The sequence below is a fragment of the Alternaria novae-zelandiae genome, assembly GCF_023758075.1.
Source record: "Alternaria novae-zelandiae strain BMP 2774 chromosome Unknown scaffold_1, whole genome shotgun sequence".
Lineage (NCBI taxonomy): Eukaryota > Fungi > Ascomycota > Dothideomycetes > Pleosporales > Pleosporaceae > Alternaria > Alternaria novae-zelandiae.
In genome coordinates this window covers 1,811,692-1,832,000 of record NW_026056961.1, presented here as the reverse complement: position 1 = coordinate 1,832,000, position 20,309 = coordinate 1,811,692, and the positions used below count along the sequence as shown (strand labels likewise).

The following is a 20,309-nucleotide window of genomic DNA, read 5'->3' as shown; positions in this document are numbered from 1 at the left end:
AGACAGAATCCAAGGCGCATGGCTTCGAATATAGGCGTCCCAGCCAACACGCGCTATTCGTCCACTTGATCGTTTCCAGTAAACCTCCGCGATTTTTGAAGACGGCAGGTATCTTCTCCACGGTCCGAAAATCCCCATGATGAAGATGCAGGAGTAGCGCGCATCCTTCGAGGGGGTTTGATTTACCTAAACTCCGAACGGTTCAACGCCATTGAGCGACCTCTGATAGGCCCAAGATACTCCAGGCGAGCCTTGCTAGCTGCAGCATGCCCTGTACAGCCCACGTCTCGAAATTTTCGTCTCTTTGCCAGTGACTGCATCGTCTGCGTGTTGACCCTGGGGCTCGATTCTCGCAACGATAACGCAGCTGAACAGCACATGGACTGGAGCGGCCAATATGGTCTTTCAGTGGGTGCTTGTATACGTCTACATACTCCGGAGTACTATTCAGGAGTGTCGGGTGTCCCACTTGGGCTCATGTTGCAGTGAAGCTAACGGCTGTTGTCGTGGACGTGCCACCTGGCAGCACGGCTCTGCTAGCGGGGCGCGGAAGCGGCTCGCCTGCAGCCACGGCTGTTGTCTTCACCCGCTCCCCTGGGGACCACGCGTTGACGCCGGGCGACTCGACCAACGGGAACCACGTCTTGTTGCGGCAAATGCGCAGCACGAAGGATCCTTCGCCTTTCGCGATTCATGCCAGGCCACCCATATACGCACATCTCTCCCAACAATCGGGCCTCCTTCAGCTGCCCAGGGAGAGTCTCCGGGTTGGAGATCCTGTCGTGCTCTGCCTTTCGTATCTTGTGCGCATGGCTTTGCGGAAGCATGCTGGTATCTTCGTAGAGATTTCAAGCAGCTCTTTATGTTCACTTGCTCTAAACGCATCCCTAACTTGTGCTTGTTGCCGGCTCGGGGCAGCCCTCGCGCTAGGTTAGGTTGAGGGTCGAGCCGCGAACCCACGCGGCCAACCTGCCCGCTCCCTAGGCGCCGGCTTGACGCTATGAAGCACAATTCTAGTCATGCATAGCGGCCTGGAAGCACAACTTATCCTGGAGGATGCGGAGGATCCGACAGGAATGCTTTAAAAACAAAGCTCAAATATGGACATCACTTACCGATCGTAGCAATGCATGCATCGCATTCGGTTTGATGCATCGGGGATATTCATCTCGAGCCCGTGGGGGTGGGAAGGGCAGGGTGTTGGTGCCAGGCCTTGAAACCGTTCGTAAACGGGGCGTAACGAGGACTTCTTTTTGTGAGCGTTCATCTCCTACAGGTACTTCTTGAATCGTCGAGCTTCCGCTCAGGTTGAGAGTTGACGTATTCGAGAGAATACTGTCGTGGCCATGGGACTGACGACTCTCCAGCCACTGGCTTATGCTGTGGCATACGTTTCTTTCTTCTTTGGAACGGTTTCGATATTCCTTCGTTTTTACTGCCGGCACTTTGTGCTGCGCACTAGAGGATGGGATGACAATTTCGCGGTCTTGATTCTCGTAGGTGTCCCAGATCTCGATACATCCATATTCGTATGACTAACAAGCTTGTAGCTCTTCAGTGTTGGACAACAAGTCGTCCTGCACATGTTCATATATTGGGGATGCGGACTGTACGACCGCTTCGATCACTTCCTAACAATCTTTCACTTACCATTGGCGCAGACACATGGATACCCTCAGCGGTGTTCAGCAGCTGGAGATCCTCAAAGTATGACCCAAGCTTGACACTCCCTCCGGACCGTTCTGACTAGTATCAAGTGGCTGTTCATTGAAGAAGTGGTTTACTACTCAGTTCACTGGGTGATCAAATCAGCTTTCCTCCTTTTCTACCTGCGTCTCTCGCCAAGCCCTACTTTTCGACTAGCGGTATACATTGGCGGCGCTTTGAACGGTGCCATCCTAATTATCAACATGTGTGTAATACCTCCACCATCAGCACGAAAAGCTGTTCTGAATACCGCTGCGCAGTCCGTTCTGACCCTCACCGCAGTCTATTGGCATGCTTCCAATGCGTTCCCTTTGACGAGATCCTCCACCCAGGCACGCATCCAGATGCTGTCTGCATCAGCAAACTCGTCCTCCTCATAGGGCCTTCCATCCTCGTAAGCCCAGGGCTGCCTTTTTAAAGAAGGAACTACTGATCATGTTGCAGAACATCTTGGAAGACTTTTACATCCTCATCCTCCCTATATATACCGTCATGAATCTCCAAATGTCGCTTCGACGCAAAGCTGCAGTATTGGGCGTCATGGTCTTTGGCAGCAGTTCCGTCATCATCGCATGTTTCCGACTTATGCCCCTCCTCGAGCTCAACGACTCACCGGACACGTCATGGGTGCTGGGAAAGATGGTCATTGTCGCGGCACTCGAAATACAATTTGCGATCATCGCGGTCAACCTGCCGAGCCTCAAGGCACTGTGGACAAAATTCGGGGGTGGAAGTTCATCTGGATCGGGGCCTGGCGGAGGCAGCTCAACCCAAAAAGGCTACAAGCTCTCATCGCTTGGCCAGATCGTGACTATCGGTTCTGAAGCAAAAGGACCGCGGGGATCGAGATGGGGGAAGAAGGCTCGCAGAGGGAGCATCACACGGTTGGAACAAGGCGTCACAGCTACTGAGTCGGAAGAAGAGCTGTGTCGGAAGGGCGGAGCGACATCACAGACAGGGCACTTGGCACAAGAGGGCGACATTGGCGCTATCACGGTTACGAAGGATTACGATGTGAAGAGTTCAGACTGTTCAGGGCGCAAGGAACCCGCCGGCATTACCTCGGACTACTACTTGAAGAGTATGTAAGTCTCAACATCAAAAGTATCTATTATCGTCACATACACCTAGATCCTCACCGGTCCAATGTGAACGCGATATGGAGGCATATGAGCTATATATCTTCCACGTTGTGCATAAAACCTCACCAGTAATCCCCTCCGTGCTAAATTAGGCAAGCGTTCTTTTCGCGACACAACTCGTGCAACATTCTTTACTATGGCCATCATCGGTATGGCCGATAATATGAGTGGCTCGCAGCTCGCTACCTAGGTTCCGAGACCCAGTGGATGGTAACCACTAAATGGCGTGTCGCTAACGCTGCGAGACGGTATTTCAACATGCAAACTTTAGTCCGCGATTCCTGACCATCGCTCTGCACTATTCTCGTTCTTACTTTCTTGATACCACCAGCCGTCATCTCAAATGTCGTGTTTTGAAGTGGCCGTGGCCAGGTTCCAACTTACGATGTACCACCTGGCAGTTGTACTGTCACGCTTTGAAGCTGAGACCCTCCGCGTTCCGCCGCTCCTACGTTTCTTCACGGCTGGAGCAGAGCCGTACGAACTCCACCTGCAGGCTTTCATGTTTATTGTTGCCCCGCTACACGCCTTCTTCACAATGCCCCTGCTCGACAAACTGTCGGGCAAGCGCGAACCCATGTCATGGTGTGGCCACCTTCGTCACTGTCTGGAGTGGTACTTTTTCTATTTGACGCTATTCTGGACCGTCATATTCATTGTAAGATACTCTACAACGCAAGATTTCATGACGCTGATGTTATCGCAGACTCGTGTGTGATCGCATGCTGCGAGTGCGTTGGTGTTGTTTCTCACGTTATGTTAGTCTAGATATCATTGACTGCATCAATGATATCCTGCGCGAGCTTCTCCGCATGCGCATAAGTGACACCTTGCGTGTGTCCTGGTGCCGAGAACGGCAAAGAACTCGCATCCACAACCCTCAGGCCACTCACGCCAAACACCCTAGCTTTCGAGTCTACGACCGCCCCGCTCGACGCATCTTTCCCCATTGCACACGTCGCCGCGCCGTGATGAATAGCGCCCATGCCCTTCGTCCTGATATACTGTAAGATCTGCGCATCGGTCGTGATGTTCGCCCCCGGCGCTATCTCTTCTCCAAACGCGGATATGCTGGCTGCAATCGTGCGCGCGCGTCTGTATGCCGCTACAGCAAGTTCTTGGTCTTCGAGCGAATCGAGCCAGCCTACGTATACGACGGGTGCAACGTCATTGTCAGCGGACTGGATAGTAACATTTCCCTGGCTCGTGGTGGAAGTTAAGATTGTGCCTATGACACCCGTGTCGCTAGCAGTCTGGGCCGATGACAGAATGCGTTCTGAAGCTTGCAAAACGTATTCCACGTTCGGCCAATCGCTTGGTAGATTCCGCAAAAAGTCGAGAGTTGATTGGCTCATATTCGTCGTAAAGCGCTCGGGGAACCTTTCCCAGGCGGCGAAATCGCTCGCAGGACTACTGAGCGGGCCAGATCCGTTCGTCAAGTATTGCTCAACAACAGCTTCGAAAGATGATGACTGGCGCTCCCAGGCACTTCTCCCAGGAACGTTCGTGCGATGGACGACGCCATCAATAGCGGGTGTGTCTCGGAGATTCTGGCCCACGCCGCTGAGTTCTGACAGAACGTTTATGTTGTATCGCTCGAGCACCTCGCGCGGCCCGATTCCAGAAACCATGAGTAGTTGGGGAGTATGGATAAAACCACTCGAGACGATGACCTCTTTCCGGGCATGGACGATGAACGGCTTCATCCCAGCGACGGTGACGTTCACGCCTATGGCGCGCTTGGACTCATCGAAGAGGAGCTTACGCACCATGCAGGACTGGTAGATCTTCAAGGATGTCTTTGCAGCTGTCGGAGAAAGGAAAGCAGACTCGGTACTACTTCTCGTACTGTCCTCGGGCCTCAGGGTAAACGGCCAGTAGCCATACCCTAAGAGATTCCCATCTAGGAAGCCATTCGCCGCATTCATTCCAGCGGCTGCGTATCCTTCTGCACCGTACGAAGATATGGGCTGCGCGTACTTGGGCAAACTTAAATGAACAGGGCCTCCCGGGACGTCGAAAGCAGAAAGCGTGTAGTTGACGTTGCTTGCGTTCTTCGCGCGGAAACGAGCATCTGGAGGTGTGAACGAGAAGCTTTTCTTCATGAAGGGAAATATGTTTTCCCACAGGTAGGCGGGATCTCCAGTGAGGTTTGCGAACGACTCATACCAGCCTTTAGTCGCTCTGTGGAGCTCAGTCAGACCGTGCAGTACAAGTACGTATGGGAGATATTTACCTGTGATAAATCTCTTGGTTTCGTGCCGAACTACCCTACACATTTGCCCAAAGTCAGTTTCTTGAACAGCTTCACTTGTTCAAGATTGGCACATACCCCAAGTGTCTTCCCCTGCGCATAGTGAAAGCGTCTTCCGTTGGCACCAGGGATAGGCTCGGTGAAGATACCCCAATCGATCAAGGGCTGGTAATCTTCAGGATTTGGACCAACATACTTTGTCGAATAGTACGGACTGTCTCCACGATCAGCATGTGCGCTCGCTATACCATTTCGAATTCAACTGACATCTGACTGTAGTTACCATTCGATATCTCGTAAAAAGAGCCTGCTTCGATGACTGCGACGGTCATGTTTGGCAACGCGTCTGCGATTCGGGATGCTGTGAGAGCGCCGGCCAAGCCAGCTCCAACGACGACATAGTCGTACGTCGCGTTAACGCCAGGGTTTCCAAAGGAGTTACCAAGTAACCGCCTAGGAGCATAGAATTGCTGTAGTAAGCTGGGGCTGTCAAGGTCGGCTGAGGCCAAAGAGGCCAGCAGACTGACTGTCGTTGCGGATACGCGCATCTCGTCGGGATGTGGTGCTTAACGAGGTACCTCTAACATTGCGAAAGCATATATCGCCATCCATCTTTTATACTGTAAGACCGTACTTCACTAGGTATGACACAGTCCCATGATCTGCAGACATCTTAAGCGGGTGCAAGTCGGCGATGCTATAGCCTTATGCATTGTCGCAATGATGGCTTGCAGAAGATCTGTAAGGGCAAGTTGCCGTTCGCGATTGAAAGCATCCTCGTTGGATGTTCTGACAGCCACTAAAAGGATTGACGTGTGACGGCTCCGTCCCGAAGGCTTTTTTAGTGGCGATCAGTGCATGCCGAGCCTACTTGGGGTAAGAGGATGGTGCTTGCGCTGCAGGATGAGTGATGGCGAGTAAGCTGCGATCGACTGTGCCACTCGCATACATCGGATCGATCGAAGGAATTATCCAGGCAAGGGTGCCATCATTCTGGCGCGCGCGTCAGGACCGCTTCCTGACGGCTTGGTCGCCGTTCGCTTATTCAACACGTTATTAGGACCATCAGGTGTCGCAATATTTCGAGAGACTCTTGGCATTTTCTATTATGACAAAAGTTGCCATGTTAAGTAAAGCTCCTACTTTAATAGGGATAGCATACACGTGACAAAATGCCAAGAGTCTCTCGAAATATTGCGACACCTGATGGGACGCGTCTTGAAGTTACGCAGGGCACAAGCCTGTCAGCCCGTCGGGAATGTCATTTTGCCGTCCCGAGTACTAGCTCGTCCAGCTCGGCCTTTCTTGAACAGAAACTACGCTGCAACCGCCAAGTAACCTGCTGTTTGTAGTGTCAGTGGTTGGCGGGGCGGATCGGCCATGTACCGGTAGCCGTTCGAGGCACATGACCGTCCGGCACAGTAACGCCGACACCAACAAGCTACGAGATTATAAGGAGCACCGAAGCAGCAATTGTGGCGGAATTCATTTCATGATTTGACATCAACACTGCCAAAATGTCTGTCCAAGATCATGCTCCTTTATCGCAGAGAGCTGTGCCCCATATGAATCGTCTCTCTGGCACACACGTCCTCGTATTCGGCGGATCTTCTAGCATTAGGTTTGCAATTGCCAGCATGGCACTGTTAAACAGAGCTACTGTTATCATCTCTAGATCCTAGCAAGCAAAGATCGAAGACAAGGTCCATCTTCTTCGATCTCTGTATCCATCTCTTCCTTCAGAAAATGTCATTAGCTACGCGATCGACTTAAAAGATTCCGAAAACCTCGATTCAAATCTAGGAACGATGTTTGAGACAGTTACATTGAACGGCAGCAAAAAGTTGGATCATATCGCATTCACGGCAGGAGACCACCATTCGATACCCAAGCTCTCAGACATCACCCTTGAGCAAGCCATGCTTGGTTCTAAAATCCGACTTATCGCGCCCTTGTTTATCGCTAAACTCATCAGCACTGGAGCGTACATGCATCTTACATCAAATTCATCCTTCACGCTTACGGGAGGAATCGGAACTACAAAACCTCTGCCTGGATGGCTAATTCTGGCAGTCTGGGGAGCATCTGCAGAAGGATTATCGCGTGGGCTTGCAGTCGATCTTGCGCCGCTTCGGGTGAACATCGTTAAACCTGGCGCAATCGAGACAGAAATGCTGCAAGGATTGTTAGCCCCGATGCCGATAGAGGCAAAGGAAGGCATGAAGAAGCAACTCAATCTACTAGGTACTTTTGGTCAGCCAGAGGACATTGCTGAAGCGTATGGCTGGATTATGAAGGATCGCTTTGTGACAGGCACTGAAATAGCTGTAGATGGTGGACAGATGCTTTTAAGCCAATAGCTAGAAATAGCATCTATTGTATTATTGTTAGGACTTTGCTCTACTCTATGTACAGAGCTTCCTCCCTCTTATACAGAACAGTTACATATATCTCTCTTCGTGTTCTACAAATGGGAGATCTTTCCCGTGCGGCCGTCTTGAGAAGCCGATTTCCCTGCTACACCATTGGAGTACAAGTCTCTGTCGAAGACGACTTCGGAACGTCGTAGGTATCAAATGGCGTTTAATTTGGGCAAAGACATTAGATGAACACGCCAAAATGGCGACATTAGGGCGCATAGGCACGATCTGTGAACATTGCAGGACACATAAGACATTATGGTAAGCGATACAGCCCTGGAGGTGTCATCTGATCAATGTCTCTGAATTCGACTCGATACCAAAGTGAAAGCAATCATCATAGCTCACAAAAAACCCAGATCTAGGCTCCAACTTCGTGTGAACATCCACTAAACCGACCAATTCTTAACTCACGAACGCATCTACCAACTCAATAGCACAGCCCGCTTGTCACGAGTGCATTCCACCCCGTCCATTATTCCCTGAATTGCGCCACAAACACACCATCGAACAACATGAACAATGTACCCAACTCTCCACCCTCCGCCCTAGCGCAAAAGCGACGGAAAATGTCACTCTTCGACACCTTCCGCGGGCGAAATGGTGGAAGTTACACCTCCTTCATAACCACTTCCAACACCGGCATAATGGACACAACGCACGGCTCTGAAACCGACGAAGAAGACAACGAGGACGAAGCACAAGAGTATCTCAACAAGATGACCGACGACACAAATCGAGAAGTCGAAACCGTATTCGGCAAAGGCGTCGAAGTATGGAAATCGTTTAACGGCACTATCTACGCCGATGTAAACGACAAGGTCAAGAGGAAACAGCGAGACGAAGAGGTGTGGGGTAAGAAGAGGAAGCGTGGTGGCGCGGACGGGCAGGGGAAAGTGTTGGAACAGCGATTTGATTCCCTGCGGAACTCGACGTCTTCTTCTAGTTCTACCTCTACTGCTGCTTCTACGCCAACACGAGACCTACCGCAGAGTACGTACTCCGACAGTACGATTTCATACCCTTCACTGCCAGCCAGATACGATACCTCACTTCCATCTACACCTACAGCGTCGCAATGGGAGAACTTTCAGGTGCGGCCGTCTCAAGAAGCGGATTTCCCTGCTGCACCCTTGGAGTATAAGTCTCTGTCGAAGACGATGTCAGGGCCTAGAGGTACGGGTGCAAGTATGCCTGGCAGCTTCGATCGGCCCATCAAGCCGTTACCAGCACGTGTACACCAGATGGAGACGGTTCAGACGACGGACAATACGTCCACATCACCGCGGTCAGATCTATCAAACTCCCAGGTACAACCCGTCACTCCTCCGCCCTCTACGCCAACAAGCTTTCTCGGCAGCATGCTAGGCGGGGCTCGCAGGGTGATATCAGGGTCTTTTGGTAATTTCGAAAGTACACAGGCGGACCGATTTGATGAGCGGAGGTATAGGCTGTTACCAGGAAGCTTCTGTGAGGCTGGCGAGAAGCAGAATGTCGATGATGGAGAAGAAGATCGAGATGCGAAGCATGACAAAGTGGAAGGAAGACCTTGGCTGAGGAAGGGGTAGGTGGGTCGATGTCTAGTGTGATAGGCAAGACGGGAAAGGTACAAGAGTGGCTGGCTCCAAGTGTTGTGTCACAGGCCTTGTGTTGTCGTTCCACAGCAGCAAGATACATAGTCAAATGGGTTGAAGAGACATATGATAGGCACCGGCAAGCAAGTCGAATTCCACGATCATCATCCTCTCTTCTTTCATATTCCTACACAATCAATAGCTGGGGTATAATAAACAACGTCGTACAAAAACTCGCGGACGATCCTACTCGTCATCGTCGTATCCATCTCCTACAGCGGCCCATCCGCACTGCCATCTCCTTCCCTCACTTTCACCACCCATACGGAGGTCTCTAGCTTGGCTCCCTTCTTTCCATCGTCGGACGCGGAAGTCGTCGCTCACACTGATCAAGCTGCCGTTACGCGCCCATGATACGCTCGTGACTTCCGCATCGTGTCCTCGTATGAGAGCTGTGCCGTGTTCGTAGATGGGGATGGTGTCTGGGCAACGGCTGTTTGTTGATGTGCGGGAAAGCGTGGGTCGTGCGGATTTCGCGGCAATGCCAGTAATATCAGGTAGGTCGTCTGCGTCGTCGTCGTGTCTTGTTTCGCGTTTGAGGAAGTTTTCGTCGGTGGGGAACAACACGGGGCAGCCGTCTGTGCTGCCTACTGCGAGCATCTCGGTGCGGTCTTCGCATGCTTTGCGTAAGGATGCCTTGACGTAGAAGGAGCCGGCATGGAAGTTCTGGTGCCGGAAACCGTAGATGGGTCCTAGGCCTTCTTGGCCCACACCGCAGTATTTTTGTTTTGAGGAGGAAGTTGTGGATAGCTCTGGTGCTACGCCGAGGATGAGGTGGCTTGTCGAGTAGGCGTAGACAGTGTTGTCTTTGCTGAGGGCGTATAGTCGTGATGCATCGCCGCTAAGAGTCAAGGAGTTGATAGCAAAGTGTCGGTGGCGGTTGTGGGATTCGGGATGGCGGGTGGTTGCGATGGGGATGGCTGGCCCTCGCAGGGAGTATCGGCCTCTGATGTCCCAGAGTTTAACGCATGTCGATGCGTCTGACGCGGTCAGGAGTAGGTGTTCGCGGCCTGCGGGCATGAACGAGAGCGCTGTCACCGAAATGTCGTTCCGTCGGCTAATGTTTTCGGTTTTGCTGTTGGAGAGTGATCGGGTGGCCGACGATGTGGATGTCGGGAGAGTAATATCCGCGTGCGCTGAGGCCAGCGTGCGTACAACACTTGCATACGGCGCATCGGAGCCCCAAGCTGAGTGTATTGAGCCTTGGTTGCCCTTGCACCGGAGATCCCAAATCTGTACCGCACCGTCTCGACTTGAAGTCGCTACCATCTTGTCGTCGCCGGGCTGGAAGCGAACTTGCTTTACTGATGACTTATGTTTCGCCAGCACAGCAAGAGTCTGTTGCGTGCGAACATCGACAATCTGTGCAGTCTGATCTCCAGAACCGGCGGCGAGGTGTAGGTCGTCTGAGGAGAACTGCACGTCCATGATGGCGTTGGAGTGGGCTTTCCATGACACATGGGGTTTGGAGAAGTCACCTTCGGAGTCTTGTAGGTGGATGTATCCGTCTTCATCGCCTATTGCGAGCATAGAGTTGGCTAGGGGTTGTCAGTATCGTGATGACGTAGGGTAATGAGTGAATGACATACTGTTGCAACTGGCCGTGCAGAAGGGCGGCGCGCCCTGCGACAACTGATGTAGGTCGTCTGCGCCACTGTAGAAATTGGCTGCCTGGTCTTGCCATGAGGCGCCATGGTCTCGTCGAAACCCTCTTCCTACACCCAGTATTCCACCGAACGACCGCTGCAGTGTTCTTGACGGCCGACCCAATGTTGTTAACCTCCGGATGGGCGCAGGGTACAGGGCAGGCTCCTCTTCATCCAAGTCAAGCTCGTCTTGAAGTATATCGATTTCGGGCGGAGTGACGTAACGCGATCGCTTCGACGGTGACGACTGGGCTGGGGAGCTAGCGGGCGACAGGTAGGGTATCTTCCGCTTCCGCGCGCTGCTCTGGGGGGTTCGCATTGGGTTCTCGATGTCGACGAAGTTGACTGTCTTGCGTGGGGTGCTCCGCGTCTCCCGGCTGCGATTGAGAGCAGATCGTGTGATGTCTTGTAGTTGGCGACCCGACCTCGTGAGGGTGGTGCGTGATGAGACATCTTTGGAGTTTCGCGGGGTGAAGAAGCGTGTAAAGCGCTTGGGCGTGATGGGCGGTGGCCGTTTGGGTTTGCGAGAGCAAACAGTCGCGGAGGAGGGTGGAGGTGGTGATGAAAAGAGCTCAGGCGTGGGCTCTTGGAGCAGCAGACTTCGAGGGGCGCATGGAGAAGACATGTTCCTTTTTAGCAGTACACATACACGAGCAACACCAATAAACGATCAAGCGAAGACACGCGAGCAATTGAAGATGTCGATAGGAATAGAAGACGAATGCCCATAAATGACGGCGAGGTTGGAGAGGAAGGCGCACGGCCAAAGCACGTCGCGAAGACCTGGCGCGACCGACGTGCTGCACTATGCCGTTTTGGGCGTTAATGGCCATGGCCTTCCCTCGAGATATCCTTCCGTTCGCCGTACAACATAGCTAAAAATTCCGGAATTGCCACAGAAAACACCGTGGATGCAAATGTCACTTCATTTTGTGATCTAAAGATTTCCTACAACTCGTGAAAGCTGTTGCATTGAGGAGTCGCTCTCTTTCGCGCGCGTTGCCCTGCCACTCTAGCTCACGTGCCAGCCGCGGCTTCCCTGTGTCGGGGGTCGGAGAATCTGCGCGCATGGACCCACCAAAAAAGTCGAAGAGCATATGCGACTCTCGAACTCTTGGCGCAAACCTGAGTACCACCACCCTCTCCACAACCGGAGAACTTGCGCACCATGGGCGCAATCAAACGAAAAGCAGAGCAGGGCGCCGCGCCATCGAAAAAGGCAAAGGGCGCATCCACCGACCGATCAGCGAAGCGACGGAAATCCGATGCCGAGCAGCCATCACCCGCCAAGTCGAAGCCTGAGAGCGCCGCACCCAAACCCAGTGTCTTCAAAGACGAGGAGAAGTCGTTTCCCAGAGGAGGCGCCAGTGTCTTGACGCCGCTTGAGCACAAGCAGATTTCGATCAAGGCGAACCAGGATGTTCTTTTTGAGCAGTCTGGCGAGAAGCGACCCAGCGGCGGCGACGATGGATTCAGCGACATGGGATCTGAGGACGAGGAGAGATCCGCCGCCAAGTCTAAGAAGAAGCCGCTGCTCAAGAAGAGCAAGAAGTCGCATGACAGTGGAGAGAAGGACGACACTGTGAGGGCAGAGGGTCTGAGCTACAAGGTACGCCAGTCTCTGCGCAATGCGAGTGTCATGCTAACGATCGCAGAAATTGTCGCCTGGAACCATCATTCTCGGCCAAATCACCGACATTTCTCACCAAGACATCGTCCTCGCGCTCCCGAACAACCTCGTTGGTTACGTCCCGCTCACCGCCGTGTCCGACAAGCTCAACGAGAGGCTAGAGAAACTTCTCAAAGAGGAAGAGGCGGATAAGCAAGAAGGAAGCGACGATGAAGACTTCGAAGATGTGCACCTAGAGGACATGTTCTCGGTAGGACAGTATGTCCGCGCATGCATCACAGCGACAAGCGACGCCAGTGCAAGAGCACGAAAGAGGCTGGAGCTGTCCATCGATCCCAAGCTGGTCAACAAGGGCCTCAGCAAGCGCAAGATACCCGTAAACAGCATGGTGCAGGCTTCCGTAGTCAGCAATGAGGACCACGGCTTGGTCATGGACCTCGGCCTCGACGATAGCAGCCTGAAGGGCTTCCTGCCAAAGGGCGAATTAGGTCCCAAGGTGCAGCATGCCAAGGTACAAGAGGGCGCTGTCTTCATGTGCCTGGTTACCGGCCTTAACTCGGATGGGCGCATTGTCAAGCTCTCCGCAGACCACACCAAAGCAGGCAATTTGACCAAGGGCAACACGCTGACTGAAGCGCCCACTGTCGACATTTTCCTCCCAGGCACTGCCATCGATGTACTTGTTACCGACACCACAGCCAGCACGCTGACCGGCAAGATCCTCGGTCTCATAGACGCAACCGCCGACGCATACCATTCTGGAGCGACTGAGAAGGCTGCCGACATCTCCACCAAGCACAAGATCGGCTCCAAAGTCAAGGCTCGTGTCCTGTTCACATGTCCAGACTCCGAGCCCAGGAAAGTCGGTGTGTCATTGCTAGACCATGTGGTTAGTCTGTCCACCCGCATGTCTGGCAAACCCAAGGAGCGCAAGCCTCCGATCGACCTCCTCCCCATATCCACCATCGTCGACAGCGCGAAAGTTATCAAAGTAGCGCCAAGCCACGGTGCTTTCTTTGACCTCGGGATCAAAGATGTTGTCGGTTTCGCGCACGTTTCGAGACTTTCTGACGACAAGGTCGACGTTCTCTCCGAAGAGGCTGGCGCATACAAGCTTGACTCAAAGCACAAAGCACGTATCGTAGGCTACAATGCTTTGGACGGACTCTTCCAGCTTTCGCTCGAGCAGAAGATCCTTGACCAGCCCTTCCTTCGTATTGAGGATATTAAGGCTGGTGAAGTTGTCAAGGGTAAGGTGCACAAGCTCATTGCTGACAAGAAGGGAGCTACCGCCGTTCTTGTTCACCTTGCCGAGGGCATCACCGGTTTAGTTCCAGAGATGCATCTGGCCGACGTCCGTCTACAACATCCGGAGCGCAAGTTTAGGGAAGGTTTGCCTGTCACAGCCCGTGTGCTTTACACCGAACCCGCCAGGCATCAGATCCAACTCACCTTAAAGAAGTCTCTCGTCAACTCAGATGTTAAGCCATGGACAAATTACTCCATGCTTTCCAAAGGTGCTACTGGCCCTGGTATCTTGGTCAGCGTTCGCAAGAATGGTGCCACCGTACGCTTCTACGGCGACGTCAAGGCATGGCTTCCAGCTGCGGAGATGAGCGAAGCATACATCGAGGATGCCACGCGACACTTCTCCGCCGGTCAGGTCGTCAACGTCCGTATTGTCTCTGTAGACGCAAAGGAGAACCAGCTCTTGGTATCCTGCAAGGATCCCGCTGCCGTTGATATCAACAAAGAGGCTGCTTTCAACGCACTGAACCCTGGTGGCATTGTCAAGGGTACTGTCATCGAGAAGTCCGATGAAACCGCTACTCTGGACATTGGCCATGGTGTCAAGGCTACCCTCCGCATAGGTCACCTAACCGATGGATCGGAGAAGAAAGACATTTCCACCATGAAGAAGATTCGGGTAGGTGGAACTCTCGAGGACCTTGTGGTCTTGACAAAGCATGGCAAGTCTAGGACAGCAACAGTCTCGAACAAGCCTAGTCTTCGAAAGGACGCTCAGGCTTCAAAGCTGGCAATCAGCATTGAAGATCTCCAAGCTGGCGAGACGGTACACGGCTTTGTGCGCGGCATTCTTCCCGACAAGATCTTCATCGAGCTTGGCAACGGCATAAGTGGTGTTCTGTTCAAGTCGCAATTACCGGAAGACATGCTTTCAGCGCCAAACTTTGGACTTCGTAAGGATCAGTCTGTCACTGCTCGTGTCACACACGTGGACGCTGGGAAAGGATTCTTTTGGCTGTCGATGAAGAGTGAATCTGATCCGGAAGCGGCCAACGTCATTGATGCTCCAGCTTCGAAAGGGGAGGCCTTAGTGGAACCTGTCGACCCCAAGATCACATCTACCGACGACATCAAATTTGGCGCTCTAGCAACAGTTCGCATTCGATCAGTCAAAGACACACAGCTCAACGTTGAGCTTGCGGCAAATGTTCCAGGACGTATTTCGGTTTCGGAATTGTTCGATGGTTGGGATAGCATCCCAGACAAGAAGCACCCAACAGCACATTTCAAGATGAACGACAAGATCCAAGCCAGGGTTCTCGGAAGGCACGATGCCCGCAACTTCCGTTTCCTCCCCATCACTTCCCGATCAAACAACAAAACGCCCACTTTCGAGATGACCGCAAACACCGATAAAGTTAAGACTGAAGCCGACGTGTTGAGCCTTGACAAAATCACCCCCGGATCATCTCACGTCGCCTTCATCAACAACATTGCCGAGCGTTACGTCTGGGTGAACATTTCCGCCAACGTTCGCGGTCGCATCGATTACTTTGATCTGACTGACGACCTGGAGAAGCTTTCTGACGTTGCAGAGAATTTCCCCGTTGGCTCTGCTCTCAAGGTTCGCGTCAAGGCGGTCGACGTTGCAGCCGGAAAGCTGGATCTAACAGCTGCGACCAATGTGACTGGTAAGTCATTGACCCTTCAAGACTTGAAGATAGGTCACATCTTGCCTGCCCGTGTCACGAAGCTACACGACACATCCATCGTCGTCCAGATAAACGACAACATTGCTGCACCCATATTCCAAGAGCAGTTGGCAGACGACTACGACAAGGCCAAGCCTAGCGAGTTCAAAGTCGGCGACGTCTTGCGCGTGTGTGTAATCGACATCGACCTTCCAAACAAGAAGCTGGGATTGTCTATTCGGCCTTCTAGGGTATTGAGCTCTTCACTACCGATCAAAGACCCCGAGATTAAGGACAGGGATCAGCTCAAAGTGCATCAGGTTGTCCGTGGATTCATCAAGCACGTTGCCAACAATGGTATCTACGTCCGTCTAGGGCCGCATGTCGAAGCCTACGTTCGTGTCAGCCACCTCTCAGACGAGTACATCAAGGATTGGAAGTCTGCTTTCCATGTCGACCAACTCGTCACTGGCAAGGTCATTTCGAACAAGCAGGACCAACGCAATCCACAGCTGAGCTTGAAGGCCTCTCACGTACAAGGCACCTACACCGAGCCGGTCGAGTTCAGCGATCTGAAGGCTGGTCAGGTTGTTGCTGCTAAGGTCCGGCATGTAGAAGACTTCGGTGTCTTCCTGGTGGTTGACGACTCGAACAACGTCAGCGGTCTTTGCCACATCTCTCAATTAGCCGACACTACTGTCGACAAGGACAAGGTCAAGGAAATGTACAAGAAAGACGACGCCGTGAAAGCCAAGGTTTTGAAGGTCGATCCAAAGACACGAAAGATCAGCTTCAGCTTGAAATACTCTGAAGTCAAGGGTGACGACGAAGACGAGGATGAAGACATGGAGGATGCCTCGGATGTTGAGGCTTTAGAAGGAAGTGACTCAGATGGCGGTATCGAGCTCGATGGCGTAGACATGAGGAGCGTCAAGAGTGCTGATAGCGACGATGATATCGAGCTTGCAGACGCAGGAGTATCAGACGACGAGTCTGACGATGATGCGCCAAAAGCGGCAACACAAGGACTTAGCACTTCTGGCTTCGACTGGACAGGTGCTACTCTTGACTTCGATGAGCAAAAGGGTGGCGCAGAGCCTGATTCCGACGACGAGGCCCCCAAGAAGAAGAAGAAGAGCAAGAAGGCTACCATCAAAGAGGACCGCACTGGTGATCTCGATGCCTATGGACCGCAATCCATTGCCGACTACGAGCGCTTGCTCCTGGGACAGCCCAACAGCGCGGAAATGTGGGTTAGATACATGGTTTTCCAACGCGAACTCAACGAGATCGAGAAGGCACGCCAGGTCGCCCGTCGCGCACTGGCGACCATCAACCCCAGGGAAGAGAAAGAGAAGCTTGACGTGTGGACCGCTCTTCTCCATCTTGAGAACGACTTCGCTAGCGACGATGCTATGGACACAGTCTTCAAAGAGGCGTGCCAGAATAACGATGCCCGCGAAGTGCATGAGCGCATGATCAAGATCTACATCTCATCAGGCAAGATTGACGTAAGTACCGCTGTGTCCCCATACCCTTGCGAAGTGTGCTAATACCAGAACAGAAAGCGGACAACCTCTACCAATCCATGATGAAGAACAAGTCTTTCACACCCGACCCTCAATTCTGGCTCTCATACGCAGCCTTCCTGATGGACGTCGTACAGCCACCCTCCCCCACACGAGCTCGCGCTCTCCTTCAACGCGCCACCCAATCCGTTGCATCAACGCAGCACCGCTACCTGACACAAAAGTTTGCCGCTCTCGAGTTCAAGAGCCCCAACGGCGACGCCGAACGCGGCCGCACCATCTTTGAGGGCCTTGTCGACACCTTCTCCAAGAAGGGCGATGTCTGGGACATGTACCTCATGTTGGAGCAGAGCCACGGCAGCGCAGAGAACGTCCGGGATCTGTTCGAGCGTATGACCAAGGTCGGAAAGGCCTCGAGGATACGGAGTGTGTTCAAGAAGTGGGCTGAGTGGGAGAGCAGTGTTGGTAACAAGAAGGGTGTAGAGAAGGTCAAGGCACTTGAGGAGCAGTGGAGGGAGAAGAAGGCGGAGAAGGGTGATGATGCGTAGGTGCGTAGATAAGAGGGAAAAACTCGCATTGCATCGATGGGTGTTTCTGGCGCAGTCTGATGAAATGTCTGTAGCATTACGTTGGACGATATAATCTATTTCTTCGTTGATATTCACTCAGTCGTGCCATGTCGCGGTGCTTCTCGCAGAGTGCAGTTCTTCGTTTCCACGGCTGCCCAACCGATCCAATGTGGTTAGCGTCTTGGTCAGCACGATAATGCGTTGCCTCACTTTGGATCTTTCCAAGGTTCAATTACAAATTCAACTTTGCTCCAAATGACACGACAACGATGGAACGAGATCCATAAGTCCTCTTCAAGGTATTCTACTGCTGTTTTGTGCCAAGGTTACTACTGATGCTATATAGTGCTGTCGGGCCGATTGTGCTCCAGCGAAACTAGAGCTAGTTCGCAGCCCCACATGTGCACCATGGACGCGCCACTGTCGCGACATCCAGACCTGTACACTCCCTTGCCGACAGCGACATCGATCCGCGTCATCGAGCTTCACCCAGTACAGAACGACGACCAACCTATCACATGCACACTCCACCTGACTGATCTTGAGCACAATACCCCGAAGTTCCACGCGTTGTCTTACACTTGGGGCGACCCACTGTATCGGTACTGGTTCGACGAAGGAAAGTCCATAACATGGGTGCAGGAAGTGATCATCATCTGCAATGGACTGCGCGTCAATGTTACGGCCAACTTGGAGTGCGCGCTCAGGGCTATCTGCAAGGTGAGCGTAAAGTGTCAGGAAGTCGACTGCCAAGGGCAATTCCTCTGGATTGTTCGTAACCCCCCGTGCGAAGCAAATATGGTATCCCGACTAACTGTAGACGCTGATCGCTAGGACAAATTATGTGTCAATCAAGACGATGTTCAAGAGCGAAATACGCAGGTTGGCTTGATGGCTCAGATCTATAGCCAAGCTTCATTGGTCATATCGTGGCTGGGCCCTGCGGATGAGGATAGTGAGCAAGCTATACCAATCATGCGGCGCCTCAACAAACTGCAATGTTTCGACGATATGGAAGAGGATCAGCAATGCTCAATTTACACAGACTTCATGAAGAAGGCGTTGGAAGATGACGACAAAGCAAAAGTCGACTCGATCTCTGCCAAAGACTTTGAAAGCTTGACGCGTTTTCTCGCAAGAAAGTATTTCTTTCGCTGCTGGGTACTTCAGGAAGTCATGCTTGCTCGACACATCCGTATGTTGTGCGGTACGGACATCTTGGACTTTTCAGAACTTCGAAGAGTCGCGCTATTGGTTGCATGGATCAAGGAGCATCGGTTTCACGAAACAGTTGGGCAAGCACTGACTCTCCCCATCAAAAACAATCGTCACTACCACCATGAAAAGGCCATTCTGGAGCTATTCCACAATCGGTGGCGATTGCTAAACCCGCCTACAACGCAAGAGAAGACATTGCCTTTTACTTTTGCGCAACTCCTGGCTTTGGCCCGCATGACCGGGTGCGAAAATCCCCAAGACAAGGTCTTTGCATTGTTAGGCATAGTACCTCGCGGGGCTTTTGGGCTAACTGCCGATTACGGTAAGAGCCCAGAGCAGGTCTATATCGAAGCGCTGCGTTGTCTCATTGATGAGACGAAGAACCTCAACTGCCTGAGTTGGGTTACTGACCTATCGGTACGCAAGTTTCCAGGATTTCCAACTTGGGTCGGAGAGTTTGAAGACAAGGCCTATCAATCAGAGCTCGCCTCCGCAAGCGTGGGCTACAATGCCACTTCAGGGTCGAAATTGGACGCCTTGACGATTGTGCCTACGGATAACCGCGTGCTCGGAGTTCGTGGGTTCAAAATTGACTGTATTGTGGAGCTTGCCGGATCATGGGCATGGCACGGAAAGCGCTTGCAATTCGATCCTCGGTGGAGCGCGCTTACACTAAACCTTCCGAAATTTTATCGGTCTACAGGACAAACACGATGCGAGGCATTAACCACCACACTGGTCGCCAACGACATTGGTCATCTGCCTCTTGACCACCAACCCGACATGGACCGTTTCAAACACGTGGTGAAGCGACTAACGTGCGCTTCGGTTGTACGCTATCTCCATCGCTTGCTCTACTACCCTAATAATGAAGAGACGACAACGGGTTACGAAAGTATAGCTTCTCCAATCCTCCGCGACATAGACATGCTCTCCGAAGGCGATAGTTCTGGCTTCGCAATAGCTCGGGCTGATGTCCGACATACGGAGCAGCAAAGCTGCACTTGCGGAGCGAACCTAACACAAATGGACACCAGCCGCACATATCTGCGTCGTCCTCCATTCAATCCCAAATGTCCTTACATCGCCGATTTCCATCGCCCAGATACCTCTCTATCTTCCATCAGCGATCGCATAGCCCGCCTCGGGCCCACAGCTAGCGAGGCAGAAATTGAGCGTGACTGGCAAGACCACAAATTTGGTGGTGCAATCAACAGAAATGGTCAATTTCGCCGCTTGGCTAGGACTAGAAATGGCTTATTAGGTCTGGTGCCGACTAGCTGTGAAGCCGGGGACGCAGTGTGGCTACTGCAGGGTGCCAATGTTCCTTATGTCTTACGGGAATCAAACCGGCACATTTCCGATGGAGATGCGAGAAGAGTATGGGAGGTAATGGGCGATGCATATGTACATGGGGCTATGCAAGGAGAGGTGTGGAAAGATGTCAAAGATCAGCTTGTGGATATCGAGCTGGTGTGATCATTTCGAATGCGCTATACGACTACACACCAACGCCTTACGACACGCCGAAACACATGCTTTACTTCCCACCAACGGAAACCAAAACCCGGCTCAGGAACCCCGGAAGTCGTTAATATTTCCTGGTATCATCAGCACAACA

At 52.5% G+C, this 20,309-nt stretch overlaps 5 protein-coding genes across 5 annotated transcripts; 3 read left to right on the top strand and 2 right to left on the bottom strand.

The window, feature by feature from the left end:
* Nucleotides 1-2,051: 2,051 nt before the first annotated feature.
* On the top strand, nucleotides 2,052-2,796 carry J4E88_000580 (uncharacterized protein; the record flags this gene model as incomplete). The annotated part of the gene is made up of 2 exons (XM_049394254.1): nucleotides 2,052-2,056; nucleotides 2,112-2,796. The coding sequence occupies 2 exons, from the start codon at nucleotides 2,052-2,054 to the stop codon at nucleotides 2,794-2,796; spliced, it is 690 nt and encodes a 229-aa protein (XP_049260083.1).
* An 817-nt stretch (nucleotides 2,797-3,613) lies between these two features.
* On the bottom strand, nucleotides 3,614-5,651 carry J4E88_000579 (uncharacterized protein; the record flags this gene model as incomplete). The annotated part of the gene is made up of 4 exons (XM_049394253.1): nucleotides 3,614-5,033; nucleotides 5,086-5,120; nucleotides 5,182-5,317; nucleotides 5,371-5,651. The coding sequence occupies 4 exons, from the start codon at nucleotides 5,649-5,651 to the stop codon at nucleotides 3,614-3,616; spliced, it is 1,872 nt and encodes a 623-aa protein (XP_049260082.1).
* A 2,387-nt stretch (nucleotides 5,652-8,038) lies between these two features.
* J4E88_000578 (uncharacterized protein) lies at nucleotides 8,039-9,091 on the top strand (the record flags this gene model as incomplete). The annotated part of the gene is made up of 1 exon (XM_049394252.1): nucleotides 8,039-9,091. The coding sequence occupies one exon, from the start codon at nucleotides 8,039-8,041 to the stop codon at nucleotides 9,089-9,091; it is 1,053 nt and encodes a 350-aa protein (XP_049260081.1).
* Nucleotides 9,092-9,343: 252 nt separating this feature from the next.
* On the bottom strand, nucleotides 9,344-11,122 carry J4E88_000577 (uncharacterized protein; the record flags this gene model as incomplete). The annotated part of the gene is made up of 2 exons (XM_049394251.1): nucleotides 9,344-10,695; nucleotides 10,747-11,122. 2 exons carry the CDS (start codon nucleotides 11,120-11,122, stop codon nucleotides 9,344-9,346), a joined length of 1,728 nt encoding a protein of 575 aa, XP_049260080.1.
* An 849-nt stretch (nucleotides 11,123-11,971) lies between these two features.
* J4E88_000576 (uncharacterized protein) lies at nucleotides 11,972-17,449 on the top strand (the record flags this gene model as incomplete). Its single annotated transcript, XM_049394250.1, has 3 exons — nucleotides 11,972-12,412; nucleotides 12,459-16,883; nucleotides 16,937-17,449. 3 exons carry the CDS (start codon nucleotides 11,972-11,974, stop codon nucleotides 17,447-17,449), a joined length of 5,379 nt encoding a protein of 1,792 aa, XP_049260079.1.
* Between the last annotated feature and the right edge of the window lie 2,860 nt (nucleotides 17,450-20,309).